The 22,816-nt window shown below is 38.4% G+C and overlaps 1 protein-coding gene across 3 annotated transcripts in view; it reads right to left on the reverse strand.

The window, feature by feature from the left end:
- The window catches only part of TSNARE1 (t-SNARE domain containing 1), a 478,612-nt gene continuing 470,726 nt past the window's right edge, over positions 14,931-22,816 (reverse strand). For all 3 annotated transcript variants that reach the window (XM_021387367.1, XM_021387368.1, XM_021387366.1), the window contains one exon: positions 14,931-15,982. Coding sequence is in view for 1 of the 3 variants with exons in the window: in XM_021387368.1 (XP_021243043.1) it covers positions 15,974-15,982 (9 nt within the window). In the remaining 2 variants the exon portion in view is untranslated. The remainder of the gene's footprint in view (positions 15,983-22,816) is intronic.

Consider the following 22,816-nt stretch of genomic DNA (forward strand, 5'->3'; position numbering starts at 1 on the left):
GGGATGTCTCAAATCTCTCCACCAAAAAACAATCATTTCTATCTGCTGGGTGAAAGTAAATGGCTTTGAGTGCTCACATAGCCTTGGGCACAGGAATCTTCAGTGAATTCCCCAACTGACAACACAGATGTCAAATTCATGTTGAATAGAAGTGGTATCATACCGTAGAAAAAGGAGTCTTCCCACCCATGTCTCTTGGATGATGCTGTTGGTATGCTGAAATCTCCCTCAGGCTCCCAGGAAGAAAATATTGCTCAGGGCTGTTTCTGAAATTGGGAAGTTCCCCTCACATGACATTAAACCACCAAAAGCATCTCTGGAAATCCCAGTGCATATGTGTTTTCATTGCACATGGCTTTCAGTACTGTTTGCTACTTCTCCATCTCGTGGTTATAATCTTTCTGACAAATCTGTCAATCTCAGTCTTGTCAGAGGGATCAGTCCTGGAGCACTTTTTCATGCAACGGCAGGAAAGAGAGGAAGGAAATGCCTTTTCTCACTTGTCTGTAGGGTATTGAAAAGCCTGAGGAGACGTGGCTGGTTTTGCTAGGTGTCAGATGACTGCAGAGCCATTGAACAAAGCTTTGCAGGGTCATTTGATCAGTCCTTTACAGGGTCAACCAGACACATACCTTTCAGACAGATGTTTATCAATGCTCATTACTCCTGAAATCTCTCAAGGATAGGGCCTGCCTTTACACTCCCAAGTGTAGACCGCATGTTCCAAATCCTTGCTATTCTTTATATCAGAAAGTTTGTCTAACATGAAATCTAGGCTAAAAGTTCCCTCCTGGAATGTGTGCGCATTGCTTCCTACCTACAATGAAAAAGGAACACTTCATTCTCTTTCTCCCCATGGTATCTTTTCCACATTTGAAGGCTGTTTAATTACCTTTGACTAATTACACAGCCCACATTATTACTGCAGTTTTATTTCTAAAAAGAGCTTTGATTTCTACCCTGCTAAGCATGCACGGAACTCGTCTATGATACTGTATAATCCTATTGTGATTACGTTTACTCTTCCTGACATTGCCTCCTCTGCTTTCTTACAAAGATTTTTCACACCTTAATTTGCCATGGCAGAACACAGTGGGGGATCTGTGAATGATTTTCAAATTATGCGATAATGCATGGCTTGTCCTGCTTATGATTGGCTTTAAGATCTGAGCTTCAAATACTTTCCTGCCCACCAGTGCTTCTGCATCTAGCAGAAATTACTGATTCTTTTGCACGTTCCTTGTTTCAACTCAGATGTGATCCCCAGCCGAGACATGAGCTTTAAGAGAGTGTCTGGGTCTGCTCAATAGAGACACAGGAGGTAAGTCAAGACTCTGGACTTTTTTTTATGTTGCTGTATTACACAGGTTGAAGGTACAGGGATCATCTCCATCTTGGCACAATCAATGCAACTGACAAGATATTTGAAGCCACTCTACTCTGATATTTGCCTAATCCACTGTCTCTTCCTCCAAAACAAGTGGAGAGAATAGGAGGAGATAGATGTCTACATATATCCTGGTCATTAGTTATGGGAATAGAGATATCAGACTGTCCATATGGCTATTTTGTTGTCATTCTTTTTCATATAACCCTTGGTGGAAGTATCTTTCCACTTCACCTTTTGAATTTCTCTTTTTATCTTTTATCCTTAGGATACTTTAAACTTTCAGGTTGCCCAAATTTGGATTCCAGTATATCCCAAGAGCAATGTGTTTGTTTTAACGTGGGTCTAAAAAGTCTTTGCAATAAAGAATAAATATTATTTCTCCTTTTTCTCTCCTCAGAGATAATGCTAGGACCCAGAAAAACCAGTGCACTTGGTGATCCATTTTGGTACAGTCACGTATTTTCAGATTTGGCAAAATTCAAAACAGAGAGCTTATGTATTGACAAATGGAAGACTTCATCTTTTTCACCATTGTACATGTCATTCATGCCATTTTAATTTTAATGGGAAAACTACATGCCCATGTTTTTCTTGGTATTGATAAAACTGAATGGAAGATTTTTGAATCCCTTTAAGGATTTGATAAATATCTATATATATACTTGCATCAGAGTGAATTGCATTTCAGAATTGAATTCATTTGGAGGTTAAGGAAAGGACAGTGAGGTGTCCTCTATGATGAATAAAGTTAAAAAAGGCAATAAATAAAATATAGCAACACTAACCACTGGAGACAGCTGGGGCTTTTATCTGCTCTGTAATAAAATACTTAATCAATGAACATATGCGATACTTGAAAAAATAGTCTTTGGTGAGCAACAGGATTTTTTTTCTCTTCTCAAAGAGAATCCTGCAGTGTTCAATGTTGTCGCTTTAAAAGAAAAGGCTTTTTTTCTTTTCTTTCAGTTGAATCGAATAACAACAAAATACATAAAAGTGAGAGCCCTAGACACTGATGGCCCTCTTCACCTGCATACCTGAGAAACATCTCCCTTGCACTGGACAAAGCAGTAGGCTATGGTTCTGTCCTGCAAGGCCCTTCTCTGTAGATTACTGTTACCCTGAAGAAAACATGAACCCAGCAAGCAAGCCAGCATGGCAGATTGATGAATGACACTCATATTTGGATTGAACCCACCAAATACATTATTTAACAGAAGAATGAGGTAAGTAATTAACTTTGGTTACTACTAAACCAAGACCAATGAGAAGAGGTAACTTAGACCTGGAAGATTGCATAGCTCTTCAATAGTCCCTTGGTACCATCTACTACCACTATCTAACAGTCCCACTCACCAGAGTACATGAAGTATTTTAGTAGAATATGAACATCACTGTGTATTAAAGAATGGGTGCAATTAAACAACAGCAGTAGCATACTAGAAAAGAGTAAAGCTTTGTGGAAATACCTTCAAGCAGCCAGCAGATGCTTAGAGTTATGGCTTATCAGTGGTTAAGGTTCTGCTCCTTATTCTGCTGGTGGTGATCCAGGAGGCCCGTGTAGCAATTCACAAAGGTACACATAGAACTTAAAGCAATATTTTAAAGTTAATTAAAGATGTAATGGTTCAGGTTGAGTTTTGAAGACTGACATTCATCCCTGGGCCAAAAAGCCTATTCTCAAAATATGACTATATGCTGTGACCTAAACCACTAGCCTCTTTAACTTCACACCTATTCAAGTTACTTTGCTATGGGTATATACTGTGCCCACTGAAGTGAGATGTTACAATTCAACAATGAGAAACTGTGCTGTAATCCATCATTTTGGAGTTTCCTTTGTTTTCACATTTTGCAACGATCTTTGCGATTGGTTCTACATTAGCCTGCCCTTTTTGTGCCAGCTACTCATGCTCCACGGATAATGCATCTCTGGAGCATACACAATTTCCTTTTCCTTCTTTCATTTTCTATCAGCAGTGGAATAGTTCAAAATGTTAGCAGTACAATAATGTATTGCTGTAAATACATCAACAGTCTAGAAAAGTCTCTTCAAAGAAAACGGTACAATTTTTGTTTTCTAAGGCAGTTTCTAAATTTTCTTTTTGTAGATTTAGGTATTTTTTCCTCTCATTTAGGGGATCATGACAAGATGACAGAAATGGCAACTCCAAAGCAGTAAGTTCACTCTACAATACCTTTTCAATTTAAACCCAGTCCCCAAGAAGTCTCCAAATTCTAAAATTAATCTTGATCTTCATTTTTTTCCTCCTGAAAAGGTAGCTATAATTCCTCATAAACCTATGGCTCTTCTAAAGGAAGCATGATGCCAACCTCAGGCAGCAATGATTATTCTTTACCTAAATATATATGCCTGAAACCAGCAATAGAAATATGACAAATGAGTATCAGACGAAATCATAATCCCCAGCCTCCCCTGGGATATTCCAGCTTTCCTAATGAGAGAAACAATAAAAATGCTGGTCCTAAGTGGTTTGAAGATAAACGACTTTCTACTGTTGATATTTTGATCTATAGGACAAATACGGTGTGTCTACTGAAAGCATTTATATAAAAACAGCTGAAACCCATAGGCTGTGTTCTTTGCAGATAAATCCACTTGATTTCACTAGTAGAGTGAAGCAGAAATATGTTTTTAAATCACTACTTTCCTACTTTCCCCAAGGCTCAAAAAAGATCTTGTTTGTTTTTTTTTTCTCCTATTTTCTTCAAATAAAGGACCACCTAATTCGTGGAACAATACTTGGAAAATCATATTTAAAATTCACAGCCTTCTCTTAAACTGAAGACTCTGAAAGCTAAAGATGTTCTAAAACATTCTTCAAGGTCAACAAAATATTTTAGTAAAAAAAAAAAATTGTGTCAAGAGACAGATTCTAATACATCTCAGAGACAGAATTACAGTAATATTTCCAGTATTTCCAGTAATATCACTCCTTTTTCCTTTAACAGACATGAGCTTCCAGACTGTACTGTCAAACTGATGAAATGTCATCATATCATATAAAGACTATACATCATACTTACTTTCATTAACCCAGACAACTCATTTCTTTCTGATGGCAAGTTTCATGGTGGTTAGGATACTGCCAAAAAGAGAGGGTCCTTTTCCTGAACAGAGCATCATGACATTATTGGCACACTTCAAAATCTAGCTGATTTGTAAGCTTAGTCTCCAAAAAAAGTATGCTAACTTACATCAGTTCACAACATGTGGACTCCCGTTGGCACCACCTAATGTATGCATCCATGGATAACCAAGAAAATCATTAGCATGTCTTTGATGAGGAGATAGCCATAGGACAAAATTCATGCAATAAAAGTCCATCCAACCCTACATAAAAAGGACCATTCAGACTAAGAAGCCACTGGGGGATTGGATAGAATAATACGATCATAGAATCGCTTGAGTTGGAAGGGACCTTTAAAGGTCATCTAGTCCAACTTCCCTACAATGAACAGGGACATCTACAGCTAGATCATGCTGCTCAGAGCCTGATCTTGCTTATCTCCATGAGTTGTGGAGAATCATCACTTGTGTGCCTACTTCTTACAATCCTCCAAAGACATGCACCAGTGAGCAGTACTGGAGGCTGTGTCCCAGTGTGTTCTTATATTCTTGCCTTTATTTTCTTATGAGACTTTCTCTGTCTTTTGTCATTCCTGTCCCAAGGACAAGGAGGCTTGTTTCTGAGTATCAGAAATGCCAGATCATTTAAGCAAAACTTCAAAAAAACTTTATTCATGCCAAGTACATCATATGGTTGATAGAAAGAGAATAGATATGTTCTACAAAGGGCAATTCTCTGTCTCTTAACTGCCCTTTGGAGCTGTTGGCATTTCTTCATTGAAGAAAGGGAGTACCCAAGACAACCAACCTTCTAACCCAGTGGTGATTAAGATCTTAAACGCTGTCTTCAGTTGAGACCTACAAACACAGCTGAAAATGCAGCTATTAGGTGACAGCAAGACTAGGGAAAATGTGCATTTTAGCATGAGAAAAGCCACATGCAGTTTCTGTGCGAAAAGATGGGAAAAGCATTGATTCTGCCTCTCTTGGCAACATCAAATTCCACTGTGAACATGGCTCCTGACATTAAAAAATTACCATAAATATATGGCTGCTGGAAACGATCTAAACACTGCAGTGTGTTGCAGAGTCTAGATTACATATAACATGTGAGTTGTCAGACACTTTCTTAAAACTACGTATCCTTTTGTGCTTTCTGGTTATCACTCACTTCCTTGATATATCTTTTCAATCTAGGAAAATGATCAAATAGCTTCAGAGAAGAAAAGTGCCACTTGAGAAAAGGAATGCAAAAGATGTGCTTTACTCACTTTATAGAAGATTTGATTGCTTGTCCAAAGCATTTGGGGAATAGCAGCACAATGTGAAAATGACCAACAGACCAAAAACCACACTGGCAAGTTGAAGCAGGCCAACTTTTGGTAAAAATAAATGTAGTTTGTTCTGTTTTGCTTTGATTTTTAGTAGGAAAGGATTTAATCTCTGAGCTAATTTACCAGGTGGAATTAACCACCTTTAGAGAGTTTAAAACCCAGATTAGTATCAGTGGTTGCAAGCCAGGACAGTGGCTGTTGAGAAGAGGTACATCTCCTGTCCAACCCAATAAAAGCCTAAGAAAAACAAGTGTAATTTCTGTGTTACAGCACCCACCTTCTCAAAAGCAGGGAGGTGTAACAAACCCACTGCAGCGCAGGAGCTATGTCACCTAGAGATTCCACAATTGGCATTTCACCGAGTGCATTGCATACCTCAGCAAACAGATGTAAAGGGACAAAGGAAAAGAAAAGAAAATCACATTTTTCTTGTGGACTTTTTAGTGCCCTTCTGCCACTTCTCCCAGCAGATATCCCTCACCAGTTTTCTGATCCTCACTTCTCTGGTGTCAATTTGTGCTGTAGAATTCTGTCTCTAACATCTGAACAAAGTCATAGAATTGTTTGAGTTGGAAGGAACCTTTAGAGGTTATCTAGTCCAACTCCCCTGCAATGAACAGGGACAGCTACAGCTACATCAGGTTCATAACATCTTTCTTTTCAGATTTTCCCTCTGTAGAGCTCAGTAGTCAAGGTTTTTTTAAGCAGCAAAACAGATAGGAAGCAAAACAGTTGTGCTCAGTTTCCTGGTAGGTCTCATCTCAGGGATTCCAAAAGTGTCCATTAAAATCAAAAGGAAAAAAATTGCTCAGAGAAGTGTTATTTACAAAGCTTTATTTTATAAGGTTACTATAGTACAACATTTGTTACATATGATGCAAAAAAAAAAAAAAAAGAATGTTAAACGAATAATGGAGAATATAGGGCAAATGATGAGATCATTCTATAGAAACAATAGCTGTGTGGTCGAGGAAGAAGCACTGAAGGACTTTCAGCAATACTGAGACTTTTGTGACTTACTAACTAAATCACTTGTCTTTCTCCTGATCTCATGATCCACTCTAGAGGCTTATCTCCCCTGCAATCATCCTTTCAGACATGCTGACATGGTCCAGCCACTTCCCCTAGCATATATGGTTTTATACTGTACTTAGTGGCCGTGATAGAAACCAAAAAGAGACCATTATCCTACTTCCAACCTACTGCCTCCATGTAACTTATAATTGGGTTGTGCCTGGGGAACATTACCTCTCCAAAGTTGTATGGAAATGTTTTCTCTGACTGGTGATCCAGGGGATTTTATTGTTCTGATTACCACCTTGCTTTTCTATTCTTAGCTCCAGTTCTCGATTTTAATGTCTGCCATATCTCAAGAGGTTTTAGAGAGAAAGAACTAATTTTCCAGAGGAGATTGTGCAAGTTTTCATGTAGTACAAAGTATGAATAGGGAGCATGGTCAAGTGAATAACAAATCAGGGTACAAATCAAAGACTGCTAAATCCAAGAAGAACATTATTATTAACTGCAGGACTTTGGGTCCTGGGAGACAGACTGTATCTCATAATGTCACTGCTTAGTGAAGGGGTAAAAAATGTAAAAAATATCACAATTCTTTGTAGAAAACTATGTTTAATATATGAGTGAGTCTGCTGAGAACAGGAGACCAAAATATTTCTCACTTCTTCTCTAACATGCTTTGTTCTTTTAATTATACAGGGGTTTATTTGGAGATTGATCACAGTTCCCCAGTACTTTAGTATCAGTAAAGTCTGAATCCAAACCATACAATCTTTAAGTCAGTGGCAAGCCTTTCCACATGACCAAGGCAAGAATTAATGAGATTTAGAACATAGTGCCAAGATTGTCCTTCTTGGCCATATCTAAGGACAAAGCTCCATTCCCCAATGTGTTTTTGGCTGGACAGACCAAATCACTAATTATACCATCACAACCTAATCATTAAATATACCATCACAAGCTTGGGGAACAGCCATGAGAGGGAGTGAAGGTAGCAAAACATTCTGGTGTTGTAGACTGAGCAGTGGAAGGGAGAAAAAGTGTCTGTTGAATTATAATATTTTTTCCAGACAAACAATTTTTCAGATATTTCCAGACTCAAACCTCACTGAAAAACCTTCCAAACTCTTATCTCCTCCCTCTTTCCCCAATTCTGCTACCACTACTAACATGCAGTTCTACCTGCATTTCCTGGAGGCCTGCCTGACACCATCTCCAGATCCTTTTCTTGATATCTCACCATCTTATACACACATATATGGTGACTTTAAGAGCTGAAATTGAGAATGGGATTCCAAGAGGTGTCAATCAGGTATTCTGCCTTTTTGAGCAACTTCACTTTTTGACTCAGTTAAATTTGAGGGGAAAAAAAGGAGAACAAAGGAAACAAACAAGAAAACATTGCTCAAGGGTGAAGAAGTCAAAAACAAACTAGTTTACTGGCAATGATTCAGCAACTCTGGAGAACAGTGTCATACTGCAATGAGACAAGATGCAGTTGGTCCTTTCAGTATTTGGTTGTTGTTCTTGAGTCTTCAGAAAATTGTTCTCTCTTTGTCTTTATAAGAAAGCACAATAGCACCTCCAAGCCTTGATGAATCACATAGGTAGGAGAAAGGTAGAAATGAATGTGAAGCAAGCCTTTCTGTCACCGTAGTTATTCTTCAACTTCTTATACAAGAGATATCTTGAAGATTTTTAGCCTGGGGTCACTGCATAGATGTTACTCTCTTTTAAGAGTGGTTATTGACTGCCCAGAGAGTAGGATACACCTCATGTTTAAAATTACTTATTATTTGACATTTGCTGTCATTTTTTAATATGACTAAGGATCAGGAAACTAGTTCTATTAATATGGAGTCAAACCTTGGCTCTTTTAGTACCTGAGATCCAAGTGGCTTGGAAGATGCAGACATGTTAACTAAAGAATTAACAGGAGTGTCCACACAAAGCACTCAACAACCTGATGATAAGGGAAAGAGAAAGGGGAAGGGGGAGAGGGAAAGGAAAGGGAAGGGATTGTTTTTATTAGACATTCATATTCTCTGAAACTTTTTCTGCCAACATTCAACTCTTACTACATAGATTACTCTCTCATCTCAAACCATCCAGTACTAGAGTTTTCTGACCATACCTCATGCCCTGTGAAATTATGTACTGCAAAGCTTTTATTTAATTAAGAAGAAGGCCAGATTATCAGAAATATGTAAGGCCATTTAGTAAGCTTCTAATTTCTTTAGAGAATGTACAGTGATTCTTCTTCTTCGATCCCTGCATTGCACTTGTATTTTCTCCTTGGGGACAGTAAATACTGCAAGAATCTGGAAGCTCTTAACAAAGGTTGCCTTCCTTTGCCTTGCCTATCTACCTCTGTAGAGTATTTTATATATTCTCATGTCAAATGAAGATGCAGTCTCAGAAGGTTAGTAGCACTTCAAAGCATAGGAAGGATCAATATGAGATTTGGAAAAGTGGGAAGAAATAGCCCTGATGAAACTTTATAGCCCAAAAGAGAGAGATTTGGTATTGAAGCACTGTGAAGGGATGCTCAATCTAGACTTACCCACCTAACTGAGGCTCTAAATTCTGAACACAGCCACCTCTGGGACACATAAGCATCTCCAGAGGGTACTGCAGCCTATCCCAATATCTCTGTCTGCTGCCTGTAAGCTTCTTATTTAGATGCTTAAAGTAAGATGAGGCAAATTTGGGCTGTGCAGTGAATCCAACTTACCTGTGAAGCAAACAATCTGTAAAAACATCCTGTAGACTGAAGAACTGCTGAGTCTGGACTCTGAACGTGCAGGACTAGAGGATTCTGGCACAGGCTTTTCAGCACTTAGCATTGCTGCTGATCATGTCAGAAGCATCTCAGCAGAGACATAAAGAAAGAAAAGGCAAAGGACGGTGTAATCACAGCTGTCTGATGTTTTCCTACCTGCTGCTGTCAGAAGTGTCAGTTTTCACTGCATGCTTCTGCGTTTTGCTAACTGCCCGTATGCCATGCATTACAAAAGCTGTTCCAGTACGGCAACATTCTCCATAGGGTTCTTTTTTTTTGCTTTTTTATTTCTTTATCTAGTATGACAGCAAGCTGGCTACTAGGGAGTTAGTACCCCAGCCAGACAGATGATTGCAGTAATCATGCCTGCTTTTTGCTAGGATCTTTTGTTAAGCAAACAACTTGCACGATCTTACAACCAAACATTATTGCCAGTCTCCATCATCTGCACCATGAAGTGTCTCTGTGCATTCCTCCCTTCTCCTTTAGGGTTAAAGTCCTGCAGTGATGTCAGTACAAACAACACAAAAGCAGCCTTTGCAACTACACAACCACATTTGCACTCTGCATTGTTTCATAGAGTCACAGAATCATTAAGGTTGGAAAAGACCACTAACATCATCTAGTCCATCCATCAGCCTATCACCACCACGCTGTGTTTGTAAGCCTCTCCCTCAAGAACACCCCTCATCTGTTCCCTCAGATACAGCACCCAAACAGCTGCTCTGGAGATAACAAAAGGAATTTATGCATGCACCATCCCAACAGGTTTCCCTCAAGTCTTCTCTTGGGCAAAATTCCCCTTTGCTCTCTCATACAAGCATTTTCTCTTCAAAGAAATCTCTTACCATCCCTCTCTGACTTAGTCTTTTTCATTTTGTTATGCCGAGTACACATCTTTTCCTCCTAGGATAGCATTTTCTCATATACAATCATATTTAACTCTGTGGGTGTCTGCCATAGGATCTTTCATTCATGTCAAAAAGCTTTGTGAAGAAATCACTGAATCATAGAATGGCTTGGATTGGAAGGAACCTCAAAGATCATCTAGTTCCAACCCCCCTGCCACAAGAGGGTTGCCAACAACAAGATCAAGCACTAGATCAGGCTGCCCAGGGCCCCATCCAGCTTGGCCTTGAAAAAAGAAGGGAGGGAAAAAGAGGCTCCACCTTTGTCTGCCATGAACTTTGTGACTTTTTCCCATGAAAAAAAAAGATCCAGCCCAGAGATTACTCATTATAGCCTACCGTACTGGTGTTATTCCTGGGGGGAGAGATTACTTCAGGTTGGAAAGCAACCAGGCAGAAGCTGTAATCAGGAAACTGAAAATTCAAGCAAAATATTTTCAAAAGTGATTTCAGTTGGGGCATGGAGTAATTTCCTCAGGGAGTTGGTAGAGGCTCTCTCACTGGAGGTGCCTGGAGAGAAAATTGTTTTTAACACTTAGACAAGCAAGGTGAGAGGAATTCTACCATCTGAATGGCATTAAGGTGATGGTAACAATCTCTCACACCACTGAGCTCCATCAAGCTATTTTAATCTTACAAAAACCTTTGTTTGAAAAAGTTGTTTTCCCCTCCAGGGTCTGCAAGGCCTTCAAATGCAGATTTTGACAATCCTATTGACTTAGCCAAAAAGCTGGAAATGTGGTTTGCAAGGCTTAGAGTTTACCCTTCTGGATAGCCATCTGACCAATCTCAGGAGATCTCAAGCTGAAAGGGGAAGGGTGATTCAGATAGATGTATCAGCTCTATATTGTACATCACATCACAGAAATAATAAAGTTTTAATAACATCATTTGTGTCTCACAGTCTGTCCAAAGAGTACCTCTTTGCCACTTAAAGGCTGTACTGTGGGAAGGGTGGTATATAGGGTTACAGAGAGGTGAGGAGATCTTTCTAAGTCTCAGCAGAGTTTGTAGTGAAATTAGTACAGTAAATCTTCTAAATATTCAATTTCCTACACATTTCCTGTAATGTCACCATAGGGGCTTCCTTGCTCTGCTTATATCAACCAAAAAAGCGTAACATGTTCACTTTGGTAAGTCTTTATTTACTTTTGTGCAAGTGCCTACAGTTGCTAGCTATGATAAGCAGGGATTTGATATTAGCTGTAACTATAATTCACTGGAACTAAGGTTACAAAACAGCAGTGACTTAATTTCTTTCCTAAATGTCATTTTATACTCTTAAAATAGACATTTCCATTGTCAGCAGTATACAAAGATGAGGGAAACCTGACTTTTATTGTGAAACTACCAATGTTTGCCATTTCTGCATGTAATTGCCAAACAGATTACCACTCATCACTGTATGTTTTATTCATGTTCTCTCCATGACACAGTAAAGAAAAGTTGGTCCACTGTCCACAGCAAATAACAAAATTTAGAATCAGTAATACAAAGAAGAAGCCAATTAAACTCCCTTATTACATTTTACTAAGCTTCTCCAGACCAATTATAGCCATATTTCTTTGTAGTCTAATTAGGTTCCACTCAGCTCCACAGAGGGGAAGCCTGTGATGAATGAAAGCCTCAGAAAAATGGTTCAGGTGCCATGTGAAGGATCATTAATGTGCTCTGGGCCGCTGCTTTGGAAGAGGCTGCACCTAATTACATGGGTTAACACACTAATACCAAATGGATGAATTGCAGCCATTTTCAGTGTCTCATGGACCCTACAGAACTGTAGATTAATAACTTGTTAGGGAGTGATGTGCTGACCTGCCCTACCGTTCTTCAACTTTTCTCCATATGTTCTTAGAAGCATGAAATGCCAAAGCGGAGAATTGTATCAATCACTGCCATTTCCATTCCTTGTTCTCTGGCACTTGCCTAAGAAATGATCAGAACTGATGACCAAAATAGACCATCTTTCATATCCCATAACTTCAATTGACTTTGGATCAAAATATACTGTACTCAAGAGATAAGAGATGCCTTGTTACCATAAAACAACACAGATAACAGACTGAACTCCTTCCAGCTACCAGCAGCTATCTAAAAATCAGGCATATAGTTTAAAGCTACTGTTTAGGATCTCTCTATAACTGATGGTAAGAGTAAGTCAGGGAGACAAAGCAAGTTATCGAACTCAAAAAAGAAAAGGATAAATTGGTTGATCCTGTTCACACCAGAAAAGACATGCTAGGGAGTATGTAACAGAGGTCTGCAAAATCAGGATGGGATGGAAAGGGTGTATTAAGACAGATTGGCACCCACATTTTTTGATGGAAGGAAGAAATACAGATTTCATGACAGCAGTAGGAGCCAAGTTTAAACTGAAAAAAGAAGCAATTTGTTTGTGTATTACTTTTCACAGAAAATAGTAGATCTGTGAAATTCCATTCTCCTTTACAAGATACATTGCCATCAGGAAATCATGGAATCACAGAGTCATTAAGGTTGGAAAAGACCACTAAGATCATTTAGTCCAACCATCAACTCATCAAATCCCCATCATGGAGAAATTAAGAACAGAGACTGAGAGACTACTAGGAAGAAATGATCACAGGTACACTTTCTGTCCCTTAGGTGCTTATTTATGGCCAGTGTTGGAAAGTGAATGCCAGATACAGATCCTTGAGGTGAATTAGTAGAATGGTTTCTATGTCCTCTCTGTGGGGATTAAGACATGGAATGCTCCTTAGGACCTCCTTTTGATTAGCTTAAGCAATCATATTCCCAGGACAGTAGATTTATGTATCCGTTAAAAATGTACTGCCAAAAGGTCAAAAATTTGTTGAACGATTGATGGTAGGTACGGCTGTTCCAGCTATAACACCTCTGCAGACCTGTCTTTGGGGAAGAGCCCCTCTTTGCAAAGACCTCAGATATGAGAAATGTTACTGGCTTCTGAATGGCTTGTCTAGGTGACAGCAACCAACACACCAGATAGGACTCTCTTATCTTGTTCACACTTACCCTTGAGGCACTACATACAAAAACTGTTTCCTATTCCTCTTCTAAATAAGACAACAACTTAATAATTGAATTTGGTGCTTAGCTTGCTGTTTTTGCTATTCCTGTTTTTAATTTATTTTGTCAAGATTTTTTTTTTAAGTTTTATTCCTCTGTTGCCTGCTTACAATGTCCACAGCTTTATTAGAATTTTCCCCATTTTCTGATTAACCCCTCCCCATGGTTGCTCTGGGGGATCTACCCAAACTGAAGCTCCTGCTGCTGGGAGGTGATGAGTTTGGTGTCTGTTTGTGTGCTCTTGTAAAAAAGAATAAAACTGTGCTAGTGTACAAGAAGTATTTTCATATAAAGGGACACTAGCATGAGTAGCATAAACAGCTTTTTAATGGCTTTGTTGGATATATTTGCTATGAGGAAGGAGAAGGCAAATGTGCTCGTGATGTGGGTGAGGAACAGAAAACATATATTTTGCAGGAACACACTGTTTTATAGCAACATAATGGAACATATTTTTTAAAATAGTGTTTGCTATTAAAAGAAAGTCCATAATGTGCTACGTTACAATGTGGGCACTTCATGCTCTTTCTAAGCCAGAAAGCATCCACAGTTTCAGCAGAGAAATACTTCACCTGGGTTGTTTGTGCCAAATCCATCAGCTGTGTAAGCTGGCTCCTAAGCTCCACCAGTTTCTGCGCTGCATCATACTAATGAGGTAATCACTGAGCCTCTAATGAATGGGATTAGTGAATGGGCAGGGATTTTCATTTGGAATCTCTTGTTCAAATGCAACTTGAGGCTCTCAAAATATTTGCTCGCAATCAGCTTTGAGCTAGGTTCATTTCAACTCTTACTGACTCGATGAAAATCATTTTCATCACTAGAGAATTTGCCAATTTTGCTGATAGAGGCAGCCCGCAGGTTATACTGGAAATAAGCAGGGAGCTCCACTTCAACAGTAAACACTCTGTGGTAAGGTAGAGCAGCAGGTAACATTTGTAAACCAGCATCCTATTACTACGCTTTTCTTAATAACAAGTGTTTGGACTAGATGACCTTTAAGGGTCCCTTCCAACTCAAACAACTATATGATAATGATCCAGTTATGTACACTTAGCTGGATAGATGAAGAGAGAAGAATACAAACAAGCAAACAAAACCTAACAACGACAACAACCCCAAAACTCTGACTTGTTTCCCTCCCAAACCTAATTAAGCTTTGCACTTCTGACCCTGAGTGAGCTAAAGCACTTGCAATGTTTTGCTGAGCACTTTCAGCATTCAACCTTTACTGTCTTAGGTTTTTGGAAAGGAAGCATGCAATTTAAATCAGTGCAGGTAATAATCTAGCTTAATATTTGTTATTCTTTTCTAAACTTTCATAGTAACCAAACCCACATTTCATTAAGAGATAGCTTATTTTATTTATTTTATTTCATTTTATGGTGAGACACTGTTTTGCTAAAAGATGTGACTTTTCATGAAGAATGAAAAACATATCATTTTGTGAAATTCTCTTCAATATTTCCTATGACATTTTAATTAAAACCACTTTTGAAATGCTTTATTTACTGGAGGAAAACTGCATTTATAGTACATGACACATTTAAAGATGAATTTAAATGGCATTTTCAATCATGTTTTCAGCAGAAAATATTGTGCATGAAAACGGAACAAAATCCCAAATGGTGGATGTGTTGAAACCTATGAAATCAAATTAAATACAGAATTTTATATTTTTCATGAGATGCATTGCTTGACTTTTTTTTAACACACTGCAGTTCATTTCCTTTTTTGAAAAAGTGATCACAGTATGTCTTAATGCTTGTCTTGCTCTTTCACTAGTGTTTTTCATAAATAAACGTGTCCTATGCATACAGTGGTATTAAATAAGTATAGAATCAAATAAGTATCTTGCCAATTGTTTGTAAGTTATTCATGTAATTTTGAAATAATTTAGCTCATAATTGCCAGAGCAAATTATAAAGCAGCAGTGCACAGAAATGAGAATCTGAGTTTGATTCTGTATACAAAAATAGTCACAGAAAAGTCAAACAAAGCACACTGACTTTCATACTTTCTAATGAGCAGAGCTAGAAATCAGGAGCACGTTAGAAACAATAAAGATAAATTATCAGCTATGTATATTACAACACACAAAATACCAGATCTGGAGGCAAAAAAATAACGTTCCCCAGATACAACGGTGGCACAATTAAAATGCAAAACGCTGGGTAAAACATGTCTTCAATGAAGGGAAAAAAAAAGCAGGAAAACTTATCCACAATTATACTAATACATGGCGTAAAACTTAGCTTTTCTTCCATACAATTAGTGTTTGTTGGTTATAGCAGTTTCAACACACCGTGATCAGCAAAGCAGACATAGACATAGGGCATGAATGTGAAATGCCTTGAGAATCCATTCCACTTCAAAGGGTGATCACAGACTCTGCAAAAGCAAGAATAACTGATAAGTATTCATGGGATTCCCAGAGATTTGCCCATGCAAAGTTGTTTCTGATGGAAGGATGACTGCTCAAGGTGATCCCAAAATGCACAGTCAAGAGGGAAGTAGACACAGTCTCATAAGAGTTTATTTTCACTGATTCTAGTCTAAAATAATTTTGCAACAGGTGGAGAGGATGAATGTAGAGACAAATTTATAAAAAAATAGCATGGTGTAATGTAGCACGTAAATGAGTGGATTTTGTGTTCTCTTCAGTGCCAGTCATTCTCATATCTAGAGGACAGTGAGTTTAGTTTTAAAAACACATTTTCCAGCAAAGTACACTAAGAAGCTGGACTGTGACACTGATGTACATTGCTGGAGAGAATATATCTCAGAAATATTGGTCTCTTTTCCATTTCTCTATACAAAGAAGCCAGTAGGCCCTTTCATTCGATAGGACGAACTACCATATCATGTGTAGATCTCTACGGCATAAGAAGTTTACATCAACTAACATAAACAGTTAATGTAAATAAAGAGGTTCTTTTATATTATTATTTTTTAAGTGCATGTTCTTCTCTGATTGCTTTAACAGAAGCCTCCTGGGATGACCTCAAAGAGCACTATAGACTTTTGAGCACTACAGACTTTTGAGGTTAGACAAATTGTATTTTTGCATTCACTGCCCTGTGAGCCAGCTCTGGCTGTTTGTAATAAACATCACGATTAAAAGGAGAAACAGGCCTTTGTAGTGGTTGTATTTATTCTACCTGCGCTTCTTGGCTCATAAATGTGCTATGCTAGAAAATCTGGCTAGTTGGTATCAAAGGAAAGGAAAGAGATGGAAAAATTGTCTGTTAATATTATTAAACCCATAACTAAGAACAACTTTCTTGTTGATGTTAAAACCTTAGAAACATCCTATTTAAATTATGTTTTACTGTAAATCAAGACAATGTCAAAAAAGAACAGAGATCAGGCTCCTCCACCCAACACGGACATATCATTTATGCCAATTATTAAAATTGTTCATAATGAAATATTATTTAGTTAATATTTTGAAATGAAACATCTTATGTGTGCTGTGCTACATGCAATACAAAGCATAGAAGACAATGCCTTGTATTCACATAAACAGTACAAAGAACTAATAGAAACACACTCTAATGATAAAGGGTATTCTGAAGATGACATTCATCTCAGTTCATCTCAGCTAATTTAAGGTGTGAATGTCTCCCTCTGAGTATAATGTCCCCAGGCTCTAGGCTCCTATCACACTAATTACAGATCTAATCAATACAGCCAGTACATTTTTAGGGTGAGGGTCACTTGAATAAAAAACTTCAGAATGACCTAGATTTCACTGGCTGCTATTGACATGCATTACCTACAAAGTGATCCTCAGGATGACGCAGAAACATACACTGGGGACACATAAATGTAGTTGCATACGTTCACTAATGGAAATTATTCTAATATCCAGAACAGATTTGCTAGAATTTTACAAGTTGAAGGCTCTGCAAAAGGGATGGGGAATGGCAACCATATGGACTTCCCATCCACTTTGGAATCATTCTGACTTTCCTGTTCATTCTTAACATTTCAAAATCATTCTCTGAAGAGGAAAGGCTGAAGGTAAAGTGAAAAGAAAACAAAAGCAGCAGGAAAAGAGAAAAGAAAAAAAATAAAAAGTAAAGAAGAAGAGAAGAGGAAATGGAAGGAAGGGAAGGGAAGGGAAGGGAAGGGTAGAGGAGGAGAAGAGAGGAGGGGAGGGGAGGCGAAGGAGAGAGGGAGGTGAGGGAAGGGAAGGAAAAGGAAAGGGAAAGGAAAAGAAAGGAAAAGAAAGATTTTGACAATTGCCAATAAAAGATGTGTTCAGTGTATATGCAAGTCAGAGAATCACAGAATGGATGAGGTGGGAAGAGACTTCTGGACATTATGTAGTCTGTCCACTAGCTCGCTAGAGCAGGGTCATCAGAGCTGTGTCAGCTGCATTCTGAATAGCTCCAAGGGTGGATATTCCATGATGTGTTTGAGAAACCTATTTCCATTTGAAAAGTCTTACAGTAAAAAAGTTTTATCTTTAAACTAATTTTTTTTTGTATTTCAGTTTATTACCTCTTTATCTGTTTGTGAATACCATTCCAAATAGTTTAATTCCATAAACTTTACACCCCCACATTTACCTGAATAGCACAACTTCTCTAAGCTGAACAGTCCCAGCTCTCAGCCTCTCCTTCTATGTCAGATGCTCCAGTCTCATAACCATGTTTGTGGCTTTTGCTGGCCTTACTGCAGTATGATCACGTGTCTCTTTTGCCCTGGGAGTCCAACACTGGATGGAGCATTTAAGATGTTTCTTGCCAGTGCTGAGTAGAGGGAAAGGCACTTCCCTTGAGCTCCCTAAGCCACATGTTAGCATTACAGAAACATCAACTAGTTGTCAGATTTCTTAGTGCTGTCCTCAGTCATTCAAGCCAAGCAATCAACGACTTCGTGATGTAAATGTAATCAATAGGTAAATGACTGAGTCAAGTCAATCACTCACAGATGCCTTCCTTAAAGGCTCCTTATGAGCAATGTATGTGTGTGAATATACACATACATGTATGGGAGGGATAGAGGAGTGAGAGCTTATGTGTGTGCGTACACGTTCTTTTATATGGAAGAGAGAGAATGCAGTCTAATCAAATCCTGCAGACTTTGGACAAGCTTTGTCTCTGAAGACTCAGATAAAGAGCACCATATGTTTGATATGAAAGCAAACTCGACTACCAGCACAAGCCATTACTCTTGGCAGGCTCTGAAGCTACTGGGAATTATGAATCTTGATTTGCAGTCAGGGAAAATATTCAACATCACTAAAAACATTTAAATTAGAAATGGATAAACTACAGACTTGGCTCTTGAGTGTAACAAGAGGTTCTCCAGACACAAACTAGCTACAAGATATACTGGGCCATGAACCAACAAACTTAATGTATGTTTCTGGTTCAGCAAAGATAAAAATGAGTTATTTTCACTAATTGAAAAAGATTCCGAGTTCTATCATATGGTTATATTTTGAATGAAGTGTTTTCTTTATGAGTTCCTACAGTAATAACAAGTAACGCTGAGTTTAGGAGTTCTAGTCATGGACTATGCAGTCTTGTGTTAGTCGGTGCAATAGAACTAAATTACAATCCCGAGCAAAAAAAAAGAATATGTATTAAAAATAATGGTGGGGCAGATCTTTGGAAACTTTGCAAGTAGCATCCTCAGTGACTTAAGGCTTTGCCTGTCCACATCAGAGAATCACTGCTATGATGCTCATAGCCAATGAAAGGACACCTAACCTGATTCTTCTCATGCATAAAAGTAGAAGGCAGAAAATTAAAAATAAATGAGAAAAGATTCCACTGCCATCAAACTGATAAGATTACTCTGCCATACAGGCTTAGCAACCACTTTACTGGGAACCACAGTATCAGACTGGTGACCTGCTCCTGTCAAAAAGTGGCTTTAAGCTGCAGTAGGGACCTGAGCTATGGATCCATCCTACAGCCCTCTTCGGCTTCAGAGAAACATCTTGAACTCCTTTGCAGATTACAGTAAGACTCTGCTTATTTACTTAGTCTAGCGTGTTCTGCCTGTGAATTAAACATCTAGTCTCATGGGAAGATAAATCTTCCGCAATGAAAACACAACTTGATCCTATCTTCTATTGTTTTGAATCAAGTGAGATCTTAGTCTTTGCTCTAATAAAATGTGACGATACACATCATACTGCATAAACAAGTTCTGATGATATAACTTCTAACTTTTGCAAATTCATCCAGGCATTAAGACTTTTCCAATAAACATTAACCTCAATGAACTTCCCTGTTTGAGAGCACTCATTCAGATAAATTGCACTCCATTGTTAATAGCAGTTGACCACTGACAACATCTCATTTATGAGAAAGAACCTAAACTCATCTTCAAGGGTGATAGTGGTGATATCAGCTTGGACATGAGGATCTGTTTCTGAAAATCCTGAAGAGAATGCTGAAAGAAAAGTAGAAAACCTTGGCTGTTTACATTTTTCTGCCTCTAGTCTCCAGTAATATCAGAGAATAGAGATACTTGTACAGAGCATATTAATTCCAATTTACCAGCCGTAGCTAATACGCTTTGCTTATGTGTTCAGAATTCAAAAGATCACCAGCTTTGGACATACATCTCAAAGTTAGCCCTTTCAGATAACCTTCCTCTGAAGTTGCATGCAGTTCATGCCATAAAAATAAGCCTCTTCCACTTTGATTGCACGTAGGAACTTATGTCTTCCCTTTCTAATCAACTTCCTCTGAAGGGTTCAATCTGTGCCTGATATCATTATATTATTATATACATTAATGATTAATGATGCATTTTCAGGATAGAAAAAAGCACAAACAAAAGACAAAAGTCACAAAACAAGTTCTAAGAGAAACCACAGTGTATCTTGTATCTTTCAGTCGAAAACTGATCAGACACCAGATGACTCTTGGAACAGCACTACTGACATTGTGAATCTCCCAGGCTTAAGCTTTTACCTGGGCCTTTGTGCAAAGGTACTGTGCAATGATGAGATTTTGCCTTCAGAAAAGCTTTTCCATCAGTTAAAGGTATCACTTTTTAAATAGTCCTTCCCGCTAATTTTCTAGGGAAGTAAATGATACCTACTTTTCGTTATAGAAATATTAGACATTTCTCTAGTGCACACTGCTCACAGCTGAAAAGCTGCTGTTCTATTCAGTCACACTGGCCATTTCTGCTTATACTGTAATTTAACAACAGCTTCTTAAAATAGGACAGATCGAATAACCCAAGACCTTTTTTTCCAGAAAGAAGTAGGTAGAGAGTGATGATATATTTATGGTATATTGCTTCATATTCACTTAGTCATATATTTCTTCCATGCATTCTCTTCATTGTGGCCCAGCAACCCTCTTTCATCCAACTTCACTGAACCGAAGTGTGAAATCGAATAAGGCCATACATACCTATTAAAAATTCTGTAGCAGTGTCAGAATCTGCACCTAGATGTCAAAGCTGCACAACAGCGCTAGCTGAACTTTGGGATTGTGAGATGATCCAATTCAGAGTCTCCTTTTTGTGTATGGGGTATGACACGCAATGGATGATACAGGAAGGACGGGAAGGGGAAGGAATAATTTTCCCCAACACCTTAATAATAAGTACTGCTATTTGTAGTAAGTAGCAAGAGGATGTGGCAACAATGTGCAACTAATTCTGAGACTTCAAGATTTTTTGAATTATCTGGTGCTGAATAAATGCAATATCAGATAATGACATCACAAGCTCTACTCTGACTAAAGCAAGTACATAGCAAATCTCGGGAGCATTATGTTATCAGATTAAAACAAGGGGAAAATTCTCTATTTCAGAATAAATTGACCACACTTCTCTTCTTTGTATGATTGAAAAGTAATTACAGAGTTCTGTAACATGACAATGTTTACTCCAAGATGCAATTGCTTTTCAGACTTCACTAAGTTCTTATTATTGGAGTCGTAGAGTTGACATAAACCCTGAATGAATTATTTTGAAGTTGTGTGAGGTATAAAAATTGGATTCTGACAAGTACTTCCAGTAAATATGGACAAGAGCCCACAGGAGCTAAATGAAGCACAAATGTATGAGCTAATGTAATTCACCAAAGACTCACTGACATTTTACTTGTTTTTCTCTGGCCATTATTTTGGTCCATACAGGTTCGCTGCTTTCAACAATTTTTCTATACCTCCTGCTTTGGACTACTGACTATTAACACTGGCCTCACTGCAAATTTTTCACCATCTTATATATAGGTTATCCCATGTGTCTACCAAAACAGGCTTTTTCAGACCAATTGTCCCAAATCACCCTCTAGCTGTAGACATTCCTGTTCAGTGCAGGGGAGCTGGACAAGATGATCTTTAAGGGTCTCTTCCAAATCAAATAATTGCATGATTCTATGGATCACAAAGAAAAGGTATGAACTATGAAGATGTATATGAAGCTGACATCCAGAAATAACTAAGCAAACAATCCTTCTCTCCAGTCAAGATGAGGTTAAGGGAAGAACTCCTTGAAGACTATCTCAAAGCAAGTCAGGAAAGAAAATGAATCAAAAAAGAGTTGAAAGTAAGGTCTTGTTTCTTCTCAAGGTCACAACTCAAAACAATTTCTTCCTCCAAAACATGCTTGCTTGTTTTCAATCCATATTATCGTTTTTGTAGAATCACTGTCATCTTCCTTCTTAAAGAATATCCTTCTCATTTTGGATGTCCTTCATGACTGTCCAATATGAAAAAGAACAACCTTGTCTGGAACCATACTCTTCTGCAACATGCTACCCAGGGCAGTGGTCATGGCACTGTTCGGGCAGTGCTCTTGGAAATGTGGTTTGATTTTTTCAGTGGTCCTGTAAGGAGCGAGAAGCTGGACTCAATAAGCCCCAATGACAAGGGGAAATGGCTTTAAACTGGAAAAGGGTAGATTTAGACTAGATATTAAGAAGTTCTTTACTGTTACGGTGGTGAGACACTGGAACAGGCTGCCCAGCGAATTTGTGGATGCTCCCTCCCTAGAAGCATTCAAGGCCAGGCTGGATGGGGCTTTGAGCAACCTGGTCTAGAGGGAAGTATCCCTGCCTATAGCAAGGGGGTTGGAACTAGACGAAAGTCCCTTCCAACCTAAACCATTCCATGACTCTATGATTCTACGACAGAAATGCAGAGAAGTGAAGCTCAAAGTGAGATAATCAATGGCAGAAGGGTTATCACTTCATTTCATTGCCTAGAATGTTGCCAGACATGAATAATCTAAATC

Source organism: Numida meleagris, chromosome 2, assembly GCF_002078875.1.
Source record: "Numida meleagris isolate 19003 breed g44 Domestic line chromosome 2, NumMel1.0, whole genome shotgun sequence".
Classification (NCBI taxonomy): Eukaryota; Metazoa; Chordata; class Aves; order Galliformes; family Numididae; genus Numida; species Numida meleagris.